The sequence below is a fragment of the Haematobia irritans genome, chromosome 1 (assembly GCF_050003625.1).
Source record: "Haematobia irritans isolate KBUSLIRL chromosome 1, ASM5000362v1, whole genome shotgun sequence".
NCBI classification, from domain to species: domain Eukaryota; kingdom Metazoa; phylum Arthropoda; class Insecta; order Diptera; family Muscidae; genus Haematobia; species Haematobia irritans.
In genome coordinates this window covers 258,057,061-258,070,188 of record NC_134397.1, presented here as the reverse complement: position 1 = coordinate 258,070,188, position 13,128 = coordinate 258,057,061, and the positions used below count along the sequence as shown (strand labels likewise).

At 30.5% G+C, this 13,128-nt stretch overlaps 1 protein-coding gene across 1 annotated transcript; it reads right to left on the bottom strand.

Annotated features, from left to right (window-relative positions):
* Positions 1-6,251: 6,251 nt before the first annotated feature.
* Positions 6,252-12,149, bottom strand: LOC142235912 (uncharacterized). The gene is made up of 3 exons (XM_075307162.1): positions 12,102-12,149; positions 10,702-11,310; positions 6,252-6,317 (listed from the first exon to the last, which is right to left on the bottom strand). Exons 1-3 carry the CDS (start codon positions 12,147-12,149, stop codon positions 6,252-6,254), a joined length of 723 nt encoding a protein of 240 aa, XP_075163277.1.
* Positions 12,150-13,128: the final 979 nt, after the last annotated feature.

Here is a 13,128-nt window from a genome sequence, read left to right as displayed (position 1 = left end):
AAAAATACTTTTTTTCTCACAAAATCAAAATCCAACAAATATATACGGCCGTAAGTTCGGCCAAGCCGAAGCTTATGTACCCTCCACCACGGATTGCGTAGAAACTTCTACGAAAGACTGCCATTCGATTATGAATTACTTGGGTTGTGGTATCTTAAAACTTCTTAAAATCGTTTTTTAAATTGTGAGTTAGTCCATACGTGGTATATATTGGACAAAAAAGGTATGTATAGGTAAGTATACTAATAATTACGAATCGATATGGAATTTTGCACGGTACGTAGAGAGCCAGAATTGAAATATGGGGGTCGCTTATATACTAGCACAATGTACCAAATTTCAACTGACTCGGATGAAATTTGCTCCTCCAAGAGGCTCCAAAACCAAATATCGGGATCGGTTTATATGGGGGCTATATATGATTATGGACTGATATGGACCACTTTTGGCATGGTTGTTAAATATCATATACTACCACCACGTACCAAATTTCAACCAGATCGGATGAATTTTTCTTCTCCAAAAGGCACCGGAGGTCAAATCTGGGGATCGGTTTATATGGGGGCTATATATAATTATGGACTGATATGAACCAATTCCTGCATGGTTATTGGATACTAACATCACGTACCAAAAGCTGGGGATCGGTATGGGGGATATATATAATTATGGACCGATTTTGACCAATTTTTTCATGGATGTTTGAGGCCATATATTAACACCACGTACCAAATATCAACTGAATCAGATGAATTTTGGTCTTCCAATAGGCTCCGGAGGTCAAATCTGGTGATCGGTTTATATGGGTGCTACATATAAATATGCACCGATGTGGACCAATTTTTGCATAGTTATTAGATACCATATACTAACATCATGTACCAAATTTCAGCCGGATCGGATGAAATTTGCTTCTCTTAGAGGCTCCGCAAGCCAAATCGGGGGATCGGTTTATATGGAGGCTATATATAATTATTGACCGATATGGACCAATTTTTGAATAGTTGTTAGAGACCATAAACTAACACCATGTACCAAATTTCAGCCGGATAGGATGAAATTTGCTTCTCTTAGAGGCTCCGCAAGCCAAATCGGGGGATCGGTTTATATGGAGGCTATATATAATTATTGACCGATGTGGACCAATTTTTGCATGGTTGTTAAGGATCATATACTAACACCATGCACCAAATTTCAGCCGAAGCGGATGAAATTTGCTTCTCTTAGAGGGTCTGCAAACCAAATTTGGGGGTCCGTTTATATGGGGGCTATACGTAAAAGTGGACCGATATGGTCGATTTGCACTACCATCCGACCTACATCAATAACAACTACTTATGCCAAGTTTCAAGTCGATAGGTCGTTTCGTTCGGAAGTTAGCGTGATTTCAACAGACGGACGGACGGACATGCTCAAATCGGCTCAGGATTTCACCACGACCCAGAATATATATACTTTATGGGGTCTTAGAGCAATATTTCGATGTGTTACAAACGGAATGACAAAGTTAATATACCCCCATCCTATGGTGGAGGGTATAAAAAAGTCAAATCTTCAAAATCGAATTTTGAAGGTTTTTAAAATCGACTTTTTATAGTGACTAAAATTGACTAACCGAACTGTAAAGTCAAATTTGTGTTGCAAGAGAAATGTGAGTTAACTCTTTTTTTTGTTGAAAATTAACAAAATGTTGACAATCGCGACCATAGAAGACGAAGAGCCGTCGTCGTAAATGTCGTTTTGGTTCGTGTCACATATACGAGTACATCATGGAATATATAACTGAAAATTGTGGCGTATACATAATTTTTATTGAAATTCCATAAGTCATACGCCACCTGGTTACCTTTTTTTTTACTTCTATAAAGTATACGCTCTATGGTCTAATACATTTCTCTTAATTACACTAGCCAACAGTCGTTTTGTGAATTGGTTTTAGCATAATTTTTCTCATTTATTTTGACCTACTAAACACGAAAATGAGTTTTAAAAAATTTTCTTTCGATTGGTTTTCGAGATACAATTTTTTGAACTTTTTTTTTAAATCTTTCGTCTTTTTTGACCTATTTGATCCTACTACTTCTCAAATTAAAGAAAATTGAGCCGTCAACAACTCATTCTCAGAAAATTTTCAAATCGGAATTGGATCCGATTTGTTTCCAAATTCAATAGGGTTCGTCCTTGCGCAAAACAAACATCCTGTACCAAATTTCATCAAGTCGGTAAATAATTGCGACCGGAATCCTGCGAACAACAAATACATGGACAGACGGACGGACGGCCACCAAGCTCTAGATCGACTCAGGAGGGATTCTGAATAGATCGGTATATATTTTAAAGGGTCTAAAATGAATATTTCTGTTAGGCACATTTTTTGGCTGATCAAAGTTACTATACCCTCATTTTTAATGCTCAATTTGGAGATGGCTTCCCATCGTAGTAAACATAGTTCGGTTGCTATTCACTTCCATTCAAACGAAGTAACTCCTTGGCTCTTTCCATTCTAACTTTTTTGTGCATCGGACCTTCAATGGGTTTAATCAAAACTAATTTTTATACTCTGCGCCACACTGTGGAACAGGGTATTATAAGTTAGTGAATATGTTTGCAACACCCAGAGGGAGACGAGATAGACACATGGTGTCTTTGGCAAAAATTCTCAGGGTGGGCTCCTGAGTCGATATAGCCATGTCCGTCTGTCCGTGAACACATTTTTGTAATCAAAGTCTAGGTCGCAGTTTTTGTCCAATCGCCTTGAAATTTGGCACAAGTATGTGTTTTGGCTCAGAGTAGAAGAAATCGGTTCAGATTTAGATATAGCTCCCATATATATTTTTCGCCCGATATGGACTAATACGGTCCCAGAAGCCAGAGTTTTACCCGAATTTGGTTGAAATTTTGCACTAGGAGTACAATTAGTAGTATAGTCAAGTGTGCCAAATTTGGTTGAAATCGGTTCAGATTTAGATATATCTCCCATATATAGCTTTCGCCCGATTTACACTCATATGACCGTAGAGGCCAATTTTTAACTCCGATTTAGTTGAAATTTTACACAGGGAGTAGAATTAGCATTGTAGCTATGAGTGCCAAATTTGGTTGAAATCGGTTCAGATTTAGATATAGCTCCCATATATATGTTTTTCTGATTTCGACAAAAATGGTCAAAATACCAACATTTTCCTTGTAAAATCGCCACTGCTTAGTCGAAAAGCTGTAAAAATGACTCTAAATTTCCTAAACTTCTAATACATATATATCGAGCGATAAATCATAAATAAACTTTTGCGAAGTTTCCTTAAAATTGCTTCAGATTTAAATGTTTCCCATATTTATACCCTTCACCACTACTGTGGTACAGGGTATAATAAGTTTGTGCATTTGTATGTAACGCCAAGAAGGAAAAGTCTGAGACCCATCGTTTAGTATACCGATCGTCTTAGAATTAAATTCTGAGTCGATTTAGCGATGTCCGTCTGTCTGTTGATGTATTTTTGTGTGCAAAGTACAGCTCGCAGTTTTAGTCCGATTGTCCTAAAATTTGGTATAGGGTCCTGTTTCGGTTCAAAGACGATCCCTATTGATTTTGGAAAAAATCGGTTCAGATTTAGATTTTCACCGATCTGGTCATAATTGGCGTGTATATCAACCGATCTTCCTCAAATTCCGTACATCCGAATATTTTATGAGTCTCGAAAAACCTGCAAAATATCCGCCAAATCGGTTCAGATTTAGATATAGCTCCCATATATAGCTTTCGCCCGATTTACACTCATTTGCCCACAGAGGCCAATTTTTTGCTCCGATTTAGTTGAAATTTTGCACAGGGAGTAGAATTAGCATTGTAGCTATGCGTGCCAAATTTGGTGGAAATCGGTTCAGATTTAGATATATCTCCCATATATAGCTTTCGCCCGATTTACACTCAAATGACCACAGAGGCCAATTTTTTGCTCCGATTTAGTTGAAATTTTGCACAGGGAGTATAATTAGCATTGTAGCTATGCGTGCCAAATTTGGTGGAAATCGGTTCAGATTTAGATATATCTCCCATATATAGCTTTCGCCCGATTTACACTCATATGACCGTAGAGGCCAATTTTTAACTCCGATTTAGTTGAAATGTTACACAGGGAGTAGAATTAGCATTGTAGCTATGCGTGCCAAATTTGGTTGAAATCGGTTCAGATTTAGATATAGCTCCCATATATATGTTTTTCTGATTTCGACAAAAAATGGTAAAAATACCAACATTTTCCTTGTAAAATCGCCACTGCTTAGACGAAAAGTTGTAAAAATGACTCTAATTTCCCTAAACTTCTAATGCATATATATCGAGCGATAAATCATAAATAAACTTTTGCGAAGTTTTCTTAAAATTGCTCCAGATTTAAATGTTTCCCATATTTTTTTTTACTAACATTGTGTTCCACCCTAGTTCATTAGCCGATTTAAAGTTTAAGTCTATAGATTTTGTAGAAGTCTATCAAATTCTGTCCAGATCGAGTGATATTTAAACATTTGACGGATGTGATATGGTATCGAAAATTTAGATCTACAAAGTGGTGCAGGGTATAATATAGTCGGTCCCGCCCGACTTTAGACTTTCCTTACTTGTTTTTTACTAACGTTGTGCTCCACCCTAGTGCATTAGCCGACTTAAATTTTGAGTCTATAGATTTTGTAGAAGTCTATCAAATTCTGTCCAGATCGAGTGATATTTAAATGTATGTATTTGGGACAAACCTTTATATATAGCCCCCAACACATTTGACGTATGTGATATGGTATCGAACATTTATATCTACAAAGTGGTGCAGGGTATAATATAGTCGGCCCCGCCCAACTTTAGACATTCCTTACTTGTTTAAATATCCTTACCTGGTTGCATCTGTTCTCGCGATATTTTCAGTTCTCGTGTAATTTTCAATCACTGCGTCGTGGATTTCAATTAAATTTGGCCTTCACTTTTGAATTATTTTTGGCGTTGTTTAAATGATGGAGGATTCTAACCATAGCGCCTTGCGGTTTTCATTTCAAATATAAAAGTATATATTTGAAAGAAATATTTGTATTTCCGAACGTAATAAATCAAAATGCTTTTGTAGCTTGTAAAGTAACATGAGCTGTCACTGGAATAAAAATATCATCTATCAGGCGAGCCGTTTATAAATAAAAGCAACCTGTAATTGGTTGCAATATATATGAACTACACTGTTCGGTAAGTATTAATGTTCTCTGTGAGTTTTATTTTTGTCACTGGCATACTCTCTCTATTTACAATCCTTACACAGAAAAAAATTCACGAAAATTTTTCCAATTAAAGTCTTAATTGAGTTTTAAAAAATATTCAATTAAAAATTTAATTGATTAAACAAATTTTTTAATTGAAACAGAAATAATCACAAAAATTAATATTTTTAATTATTTTTTTAATTGGACCAACTAATTTTTTAATTGATCTTCAATTACTTTTTTAATTGATACTATCATTTCTTTGATTGAAGACATTTCAATTAAATAATTAATTGGATCAATTAATTTCGTGATTGAGTAAGAAAAAAAATTGTGTGTATTCTCCCTTGCATAGATATTTAGTTTATTCTAATAATTGGTTATTATCGAGTAAAAGAATTGTGTGTGGTATATTTGATTTACCCAACTGATCCATCTCTCTTTCATGTAACATAGAAAACTTTCCCAAATTAACCACCCAGCTCATTGAGCTCTCAACTATTTTCACAAATATTTTGTAAGGGATTAGTACCTCATAAATACTGGAATTTATGTGAGTGTTGAGGGACATTTTTAAGAGTTTTTAGTTAATAAAAATTAAAAATTGATCATTACGTTGAAAACCTTAACATACCCCAAAAGGTGGTATCTTGCCTTCTCGATGAAACCTCAAACCTCATTCGCATACCTGACCATTACTCCCTCCATCATTAAAAACCAGCCAAACACTTTTGTGTCACATAAAACTTAACACTCTAAGTGGTGTGAGATAAAAGAGAAAGAGAGATGTATTTGGCCAAAGGGTTATGTGAGCTTGGAATTTTATGACATCACTCTGCAGATGTGTGAGTGTACTTTGTGCCCAGAGTAGTTAAGATTAAGCAAACTTTTTACATCATTCGTTGCTCTTTTTCTCCCCCCTATCTCTCTCACGCTATGTTTCTCTTGCTTTACTGTGTCGAGGTGTTAATTTGTTTTCAAAAACACCAAGAATGGAAAGTAACTCAAAAGGGTTGCTATGGGTGATGGTAATGATGATGATGATGATGATGGTTCATACTGTTGCTGTTATTCCTAAGTTGCTGTTAGATTGTTGTTGTTGTTGTTCTTTATAATTTAAGGATCTCTGTGTAGCAGGTGTTAATCACTCAAAAAACGAGGTGTTGATGATTGTCGACAACAGTTAAAAATGGTAGTAAAACTTCACAAAACTTCTGGTACCACACCACCCCTACAAAAATAAGGCGATATTCATTTAGAATGACCATTTTCGACTTCATCCCAAAAAAAAATTTTAGGTACTTTTGTTGGTCGCATTGCTAGAACGACGTAATTCCTACTAATGGTTAAAGTTAATAAGAATTAATAAAAGTTTTACAAAGTATTGAGAAATAATGAGTTTCAAAAGAGTTGTAGAAAGTGTTGATTTTCAAAGTGCTACTAGCCACCCACCCACCGCTTACACACCTGGTATAATGGCTGGTGGATAGGATGAGGTTTATTTTCTGGGTGTGAATGGTCGCAGGAGTAAATGATTGAATGAGCATTTAAAATGTTTTCCACAAGTGAGTGAGTAAAGAGTGTCTCTCACGGGTTTTAGTAATTTAAAAATTGCGAAAAAATATCAAATTAGTAAATTTCAGGAAACTTTTATTATTTTTTTTTTGATGAAAAGCAAGTAAAATATTATTTATAATTTTGTCGTAAAAGTTTTTACGAAAGTGATACGTTTTTGTGTGAAATAATTAAAATTTTTTGATAAGAAATGGAGGAAGGAAGAAAAAAAAAGCGTAGCCGAAAAAGAAGTGAAAATGTTCTTCTGTTCGTTCGAAAAAAAATCATTTCTTGCGTTTAGCTATTGCATTTACTCTCATTTATTAACTAATTTTTTTCTCTTTCAATTTGATATAAATTCACTAAATGAGGTTACGAACTGTGACTTACACAAGTAAAATTTAAATTACCCGATGACAATAAGAGCTCCGTAACAAGCTGTTAAAATTCCCATTGCAGTCAATGTAAGCTAAACTACACCACAATTATGCAATTAAATGCAACAGACAATTCTATTTATTCGTAAATTGTTTGCCATCTACCCATAAAATATGGGTCTTTCCTTTGCAATTAGGCAAATGCAAAGATATTAAGATCTCTGTACCGGTTTTTAAAAAGAAACAATAATATTATAAATACATGAGGATATTGTAAAACGTTTCTTGATAAGTTGGTGACACATATATACGGGAGCTATACCTAAATCGGATCCTATATGAAAGATATATTACAAGAGTACCTGATATAAATTTTGGGTGAGAGAAATATTGTCATATGCCTGGCATGCAAATCTTGTAATACGCCTACAGATATTTATTCGGGGATGGGGACACAATTTTTGGGTAAATTTTCTCAAAATAGGAAATAGAAAATTTATGTTAAAATTTTATTTCTATGGAAAATTTTGTCAATGTTTTATTTCGATAGAAAATTTTGTCAAAATTTTATTATTACAGAAAATGTTGTCAAAATTTTATTTCTATAGAAAATTTTGTCAAAATTTTATTTCTATAGAAAATTTTGTCAAAATTTTATTTCTATAGAAAATTTCGTCAACATTTTATTTCTATAGAAAATGTTAGCCAAATTTTATTTCTATAGAAAATTTTGTCAAAATTTTTTTCTATAGAAATTGTTGTTAAAATTTTATTTCAATAAAAAATTTTCTCAAATTTTTATTTCTATCGAAAAATTTCTCAAAAATTTATTTCTATAGAAAATTTTGTCTCAATTTTATTTCTATAAAAAATTTTGTCAAAATGTTATTTCTATAAAAAATTTTGTCAAAATGTTATTTCTATAGAAAAATTTTGTCAAAATTGTATTTCTATAGAAAATTTATGTTAAAATTTTATTCCTATAGAAAATTGTATCAAAATTTTATTTCTATAGAAAATTTTATTTCTACAGAAAATGTTGTCAAAATGTTATTTCTATAGAACATTTTGTCAAAATTTTATTTATATAAGAAATTTTGTCAAAATTTTATTTCTATAGAAAAATGTTGTTAAAATTTTATTTCTATAACAAATTTTCTAAAATTTTTATTTCTATCGAAAATTTTCTCAAAATTTTATTTCTATCGAAAATGTTCTCAATTTTTTTTTATAGAAAATTTTGTCTAAATTTTATTTCTATAGAAAATTTTTGTCAAAATGTTATTTCTATAGAAAATTTTTTCAAAATTTTATTTCTATAGAAATTTTTTTCAAAATTTTATATAATAAATTTTGTCTCAATTTTATTTCTATAAAAAATGTTCTCAAAATTTTATTTCTATCGAAAATTTTCTGAAGTAGAGGATGCTGATGAGGAATGTGGTAATTCCGAAACAGCTGTACATCCAACCATCTTGAAGTGTATAGAGCTTTGGCCAAATAAATTTGACAAACATACTTTGCCTCTGGCGGTTAAGCTACACTTGTAGTTTAGTCAATGCATGGTTTTAAGCTGAAATCAAAAACAACAATAAATTTTATTTCTATAGAAAATTTTGTCAAAATTTTATTTCTATAGAACATATTTGAAAAAATTTTATTTCTATAAAAAATTTTGTCAAAATTTTATTTCTATAGAAAATTTTGTCAACATTTTATTTTTATAGAAAATTTTGTCAAAATTTTATTTCTATAGAACATATTTGAAAAAATTTTATTTCTATAAAAAATTTTGTCAAAATTTTATTTCTATAAAAAATTTTGTCAAAATTTTATTTCTATAGAAAATTTTGTCAACATTTTATTTCTATAGAAAATTTTTGAAAAAATTTTATTTCTATAAAAAATTTTGTCAAAATTTTATTTCTATAGAAAATTTTATCAACATTTTATTTCTATAGAAAATTTTTGAAAAAATTTTATTTCTATAGAAAATGTTGTCAAAATTTTATTCAACATTTTATTTCTATAGAATTTTTTTTTTTCAAAATTTTGTTTCTATCGAAAATTTAGTCAAAATTTTATTTCTATAGAAAATTTTGTCAAAATTTTATTTCTATAGAAAACATTTGAAAAAATTTTATTTCTGTAGAAAATTTTGTCAAAATTTTTATCAAAATTTTATTTCTATAGAAAATTTTGTCAAAATTTTATTTCTATTGAAAATTATGTCAAAATTTAAGATCTATAGAAAATTTTGTCAAAATTTTTTTTCTATAGAAAATTTTGTCAAAATTTTATTTCTATAGAAATTGAAAAAATTTTATTTCTATAAAAAATGTTGTCAACATTTTATTTCTATAGAAATTTTTTTCAAAATTTTGTTTCTATAGAAAATTTTGTGAAAATTTTATTTCTTTAGAAAATTTTGTCAAAATTTTATTTCTATAGAAAATTTTTGAAAAAAATTTATTTCTATGATTTTTATCTCATAATCTCGGCTGTAGGTCTATAAATTAAACTCGAAATTGTTGGTTTCTAGTTTTTTATTTTCCGATATTTCGGTTGACTTCGTCAGACCGTTTTCAAGGCTACAAATTACAAAATTAAACAAAAGTTAATTACAAAATTCACAAATTAAAGTCAAACTATTGTCATTTACATTTTATCCGATGTCTTGTTACTTCGCTGTCTGGTTTTCTACTGGTGATCACTTTCTCCTGTGTTTTTGTATCGTATGTCGATATATTCTCGCGCAGTTCTCAATATCTTTTTTATAGTTTATTCTCTCGTTAGTGGGAGTGTTAATTATGTGTAACATTTCCAGAGTAAATCTTCGTCTGTAGTTGTTTTCCTTGCATAGGATTTCTACGTTATTAAAGTTAGGTTTGTGACCAGTCAATGTACAGTGGGCCGCAAGTGCTGTTTTTTGTTACATTGGTTTGTCTGTTGTTTTTGTATCCGATTTATGTGAAGACAATCTTGTTTTTAATTTTGTCATTGTCGTACCAATATATGTCTTTTGGCATAAGTTGGATTTGTCACCGTTGCATTTTATCTTATATACTACGTTGTGTTGGTCTTCATTCTTAATTTTTGTTTTTGTTTTACTAAATAATCCGATGACAGTGTTTGTAGTTTTCAACGCGAGTTGATATTTTTCTTTATTGTATATGTCAGACTTGGACAGTCTCTCGGAGAAGTTTGGTATATATGTCACTGGTTTGTATATTTTTGAATCCTTTTTCTTGGTCAATTCTCGGTTGTTGTGTAGGTTGGCTTTTACTTTCGATAAGAGTTGATATATCGTTCGTTGTGGGAAATTGTTGTCTTGGAGAATTCGTTTAATTTTATTTTCATTTTCAGAATGAAATTCTGGATCACTAATATTAAATATCCTTCGTATGAAATTTGTCGCTGTATTGATTATTATACGTTTACTGTGCTTAGAGTAAAAATTGAGCAGTCTCCCAGAAGCCGTTGGTTTTTGGTACCAATTTAGTCTCAGTTGGTTTCCTTGTCTATGTATTATTACGTCAAGATATGGTAGTTTATTGTCCTGTTCTAATTCCTTTGTAAATTGAATTTGTCTATTAAATGAGTTTAAGGCCTTTAGTGTTTCGTCGACTTCTGATGCCTTTATGATTGCGAAGATGTCATCTACGTATTTTGTTAATATCGGTGGTTTAGTAATATTTTTAAATACTTCGTCTAAAAGTTCCTCCATAATAATGTCTGCTACAATTGGTGAAGCAGGGGAACCCATTGGCATACCTTTTAATTGCTCATAAATCTTGTCCTCAAATTTAAAATATCTGGTGTCCTTGATACAAAATGTAATTAAATCTATGAATAAATCCTTCGTCATGTTCGTATATTGCTCAATTATGGTCCATTTTCTTTCAATCGTCTGAATTGCTAGCTTTACCGGAATGCTTGGAAATAATGACACCACGTCAAAGGATATTAAAACTTCATCATCTTCAATCGTCATATTTTCCAATCTTGTCTTAAAATCCGCAGAGTCCTTAACAATATATTTAGAGTCAAGTGTTATATTTCTTAATATACCTACTATGTATTTACTTAAATTGTACGATGGCGAGTCTATCGAAGAACAAATAGGTCTTAATGGTGTGCTCTCCTTATGTATTTTTGGAAGTCAATATCAATATCAACAAAAAACACAAAAATTTATTTCTATAGAAAATTTTGTCCAAATTGTTTTCTATAGAAAATTTTGTCAAAATTTTATTTCTATAGAAATTTTTACAAATTTTTATTTCTATATAAAATATTTTACAAAATTTTGTCTCAATTATATTTCTGTAGAAAAGTTTGTCAACATTTTGTTTCTATAGAAAATTTTTTCAGCATTTTATTTTTTTAGAATTTTTTTTTTCAAAATTTTGTTTCTATAGAAAATTTTGTCAAAATCTTATTTCTATAGAAAATTTTGTCAAAATTTAATTTCTATAGAAAATTTTGTCAAAATTTTTTTTCTATAGAAAATTGTGTAAAAATGTTATGTCTATAGAAAATTTTCTCAAACTTTTATTTCTATTGAAAATTTTGTCTCAATTTTATTTCTATAGAAAATTTTGTCTTACTTTTATTTCTATAGAAAATTTTTGAAAAAATTTTATTTCTATATATGTGAATCGGTATATATTTTTTGAGCCTCAAATCTATATTTCTGATAGCCACATTTTTTTGCAGATCAAAGTTATTATACCCTGACCACTATGTGATTTAGGTTAGAAATACAAATAATTAAGGACAGGCCTTTTAACTAACCTCTTTTAACTAAAATTTTCTGAGGTTAGTATTTTCTCTTTGGGTGTAGTACTTCAGCTATTGGAATTACACTAATTTTAATTGAAACCATCGAATATTATGGAAACATCCATATTTTGAAGGTAGTTACCTACGTACACTGTAATTGTCTGCAACAAATTCCTGTAAGTATGTTGGTATTTTCATTTGTAATTGCAAAGGTTCGCTCTGAATGCGTACAATAGCTGCTTGTTTGTGTAATGACTGGATTATTCTATCCTATATCCTTTTTCATGTTGGAATTGCCTGTGTAAGATTTTTTGTTCACTTAAAATAATTCTTTATCCTATTGAACTGTTTAATTTGTACTATTGTTATATTTTTCGACTATAGCTAATTATTCACTCAGCTATTCGTAGTACTTATAAGTACATATTATGCAAAACAAGACAAGTGGCAGTCAAATATTTTAGGCTCTTTTAGACTACTCAGTCCATTAGGGAGGCCACTGGTGACGAATGAATGCTTCCCGATTCTATGTTCAGCTCATTATGCGCTTTACAGACTATCAGTTATTCCGGACGACAGTGCTCGTGTCGAACATATCCCATATATTGTGCACATTATAAGTTAAGTCCGAAGGCATAATCGATACTGCTGCATGTTTATGGGATCGATAACACATTTACCGATTATTTAGTCATAGCCGACAAGACGTATCGATCCGACACCCTGTAAGATTCTTTACAAACACCGACATTCCGTCCGGAATAACTTATAGATTGCAAAACCCATTAAAGAAACTTTTCTCAAAATTTTATATCTATATAAAATTTTCTCAAAAGTTTATTTCTATAGAAAATTTTGTCAAAATTTTATTTCTAATTATAAAATTAAGATTTTCTCAAAATTCAATATCAATAGAAAATTTTGTCAAAATTTTATTTCTATAGAAAATTTTGTAAAACTTTTCTTTCTGTAGAAAATGTTTTCAAAATTTTATTTCTATAAAACATTTACTCAAAATTTTATTTCTATAAAACATTTACTCAAAATTTTATTTCTATATAAAATTTTGTAAAAATTTTACTTCCATTGAAAATTTTGTCAAAATTTTATTTCTATAGACAATTTTGTAAAAAAATTTTATTTCTATAGAAAATGTTGTCAAAATATTATTTCTAGA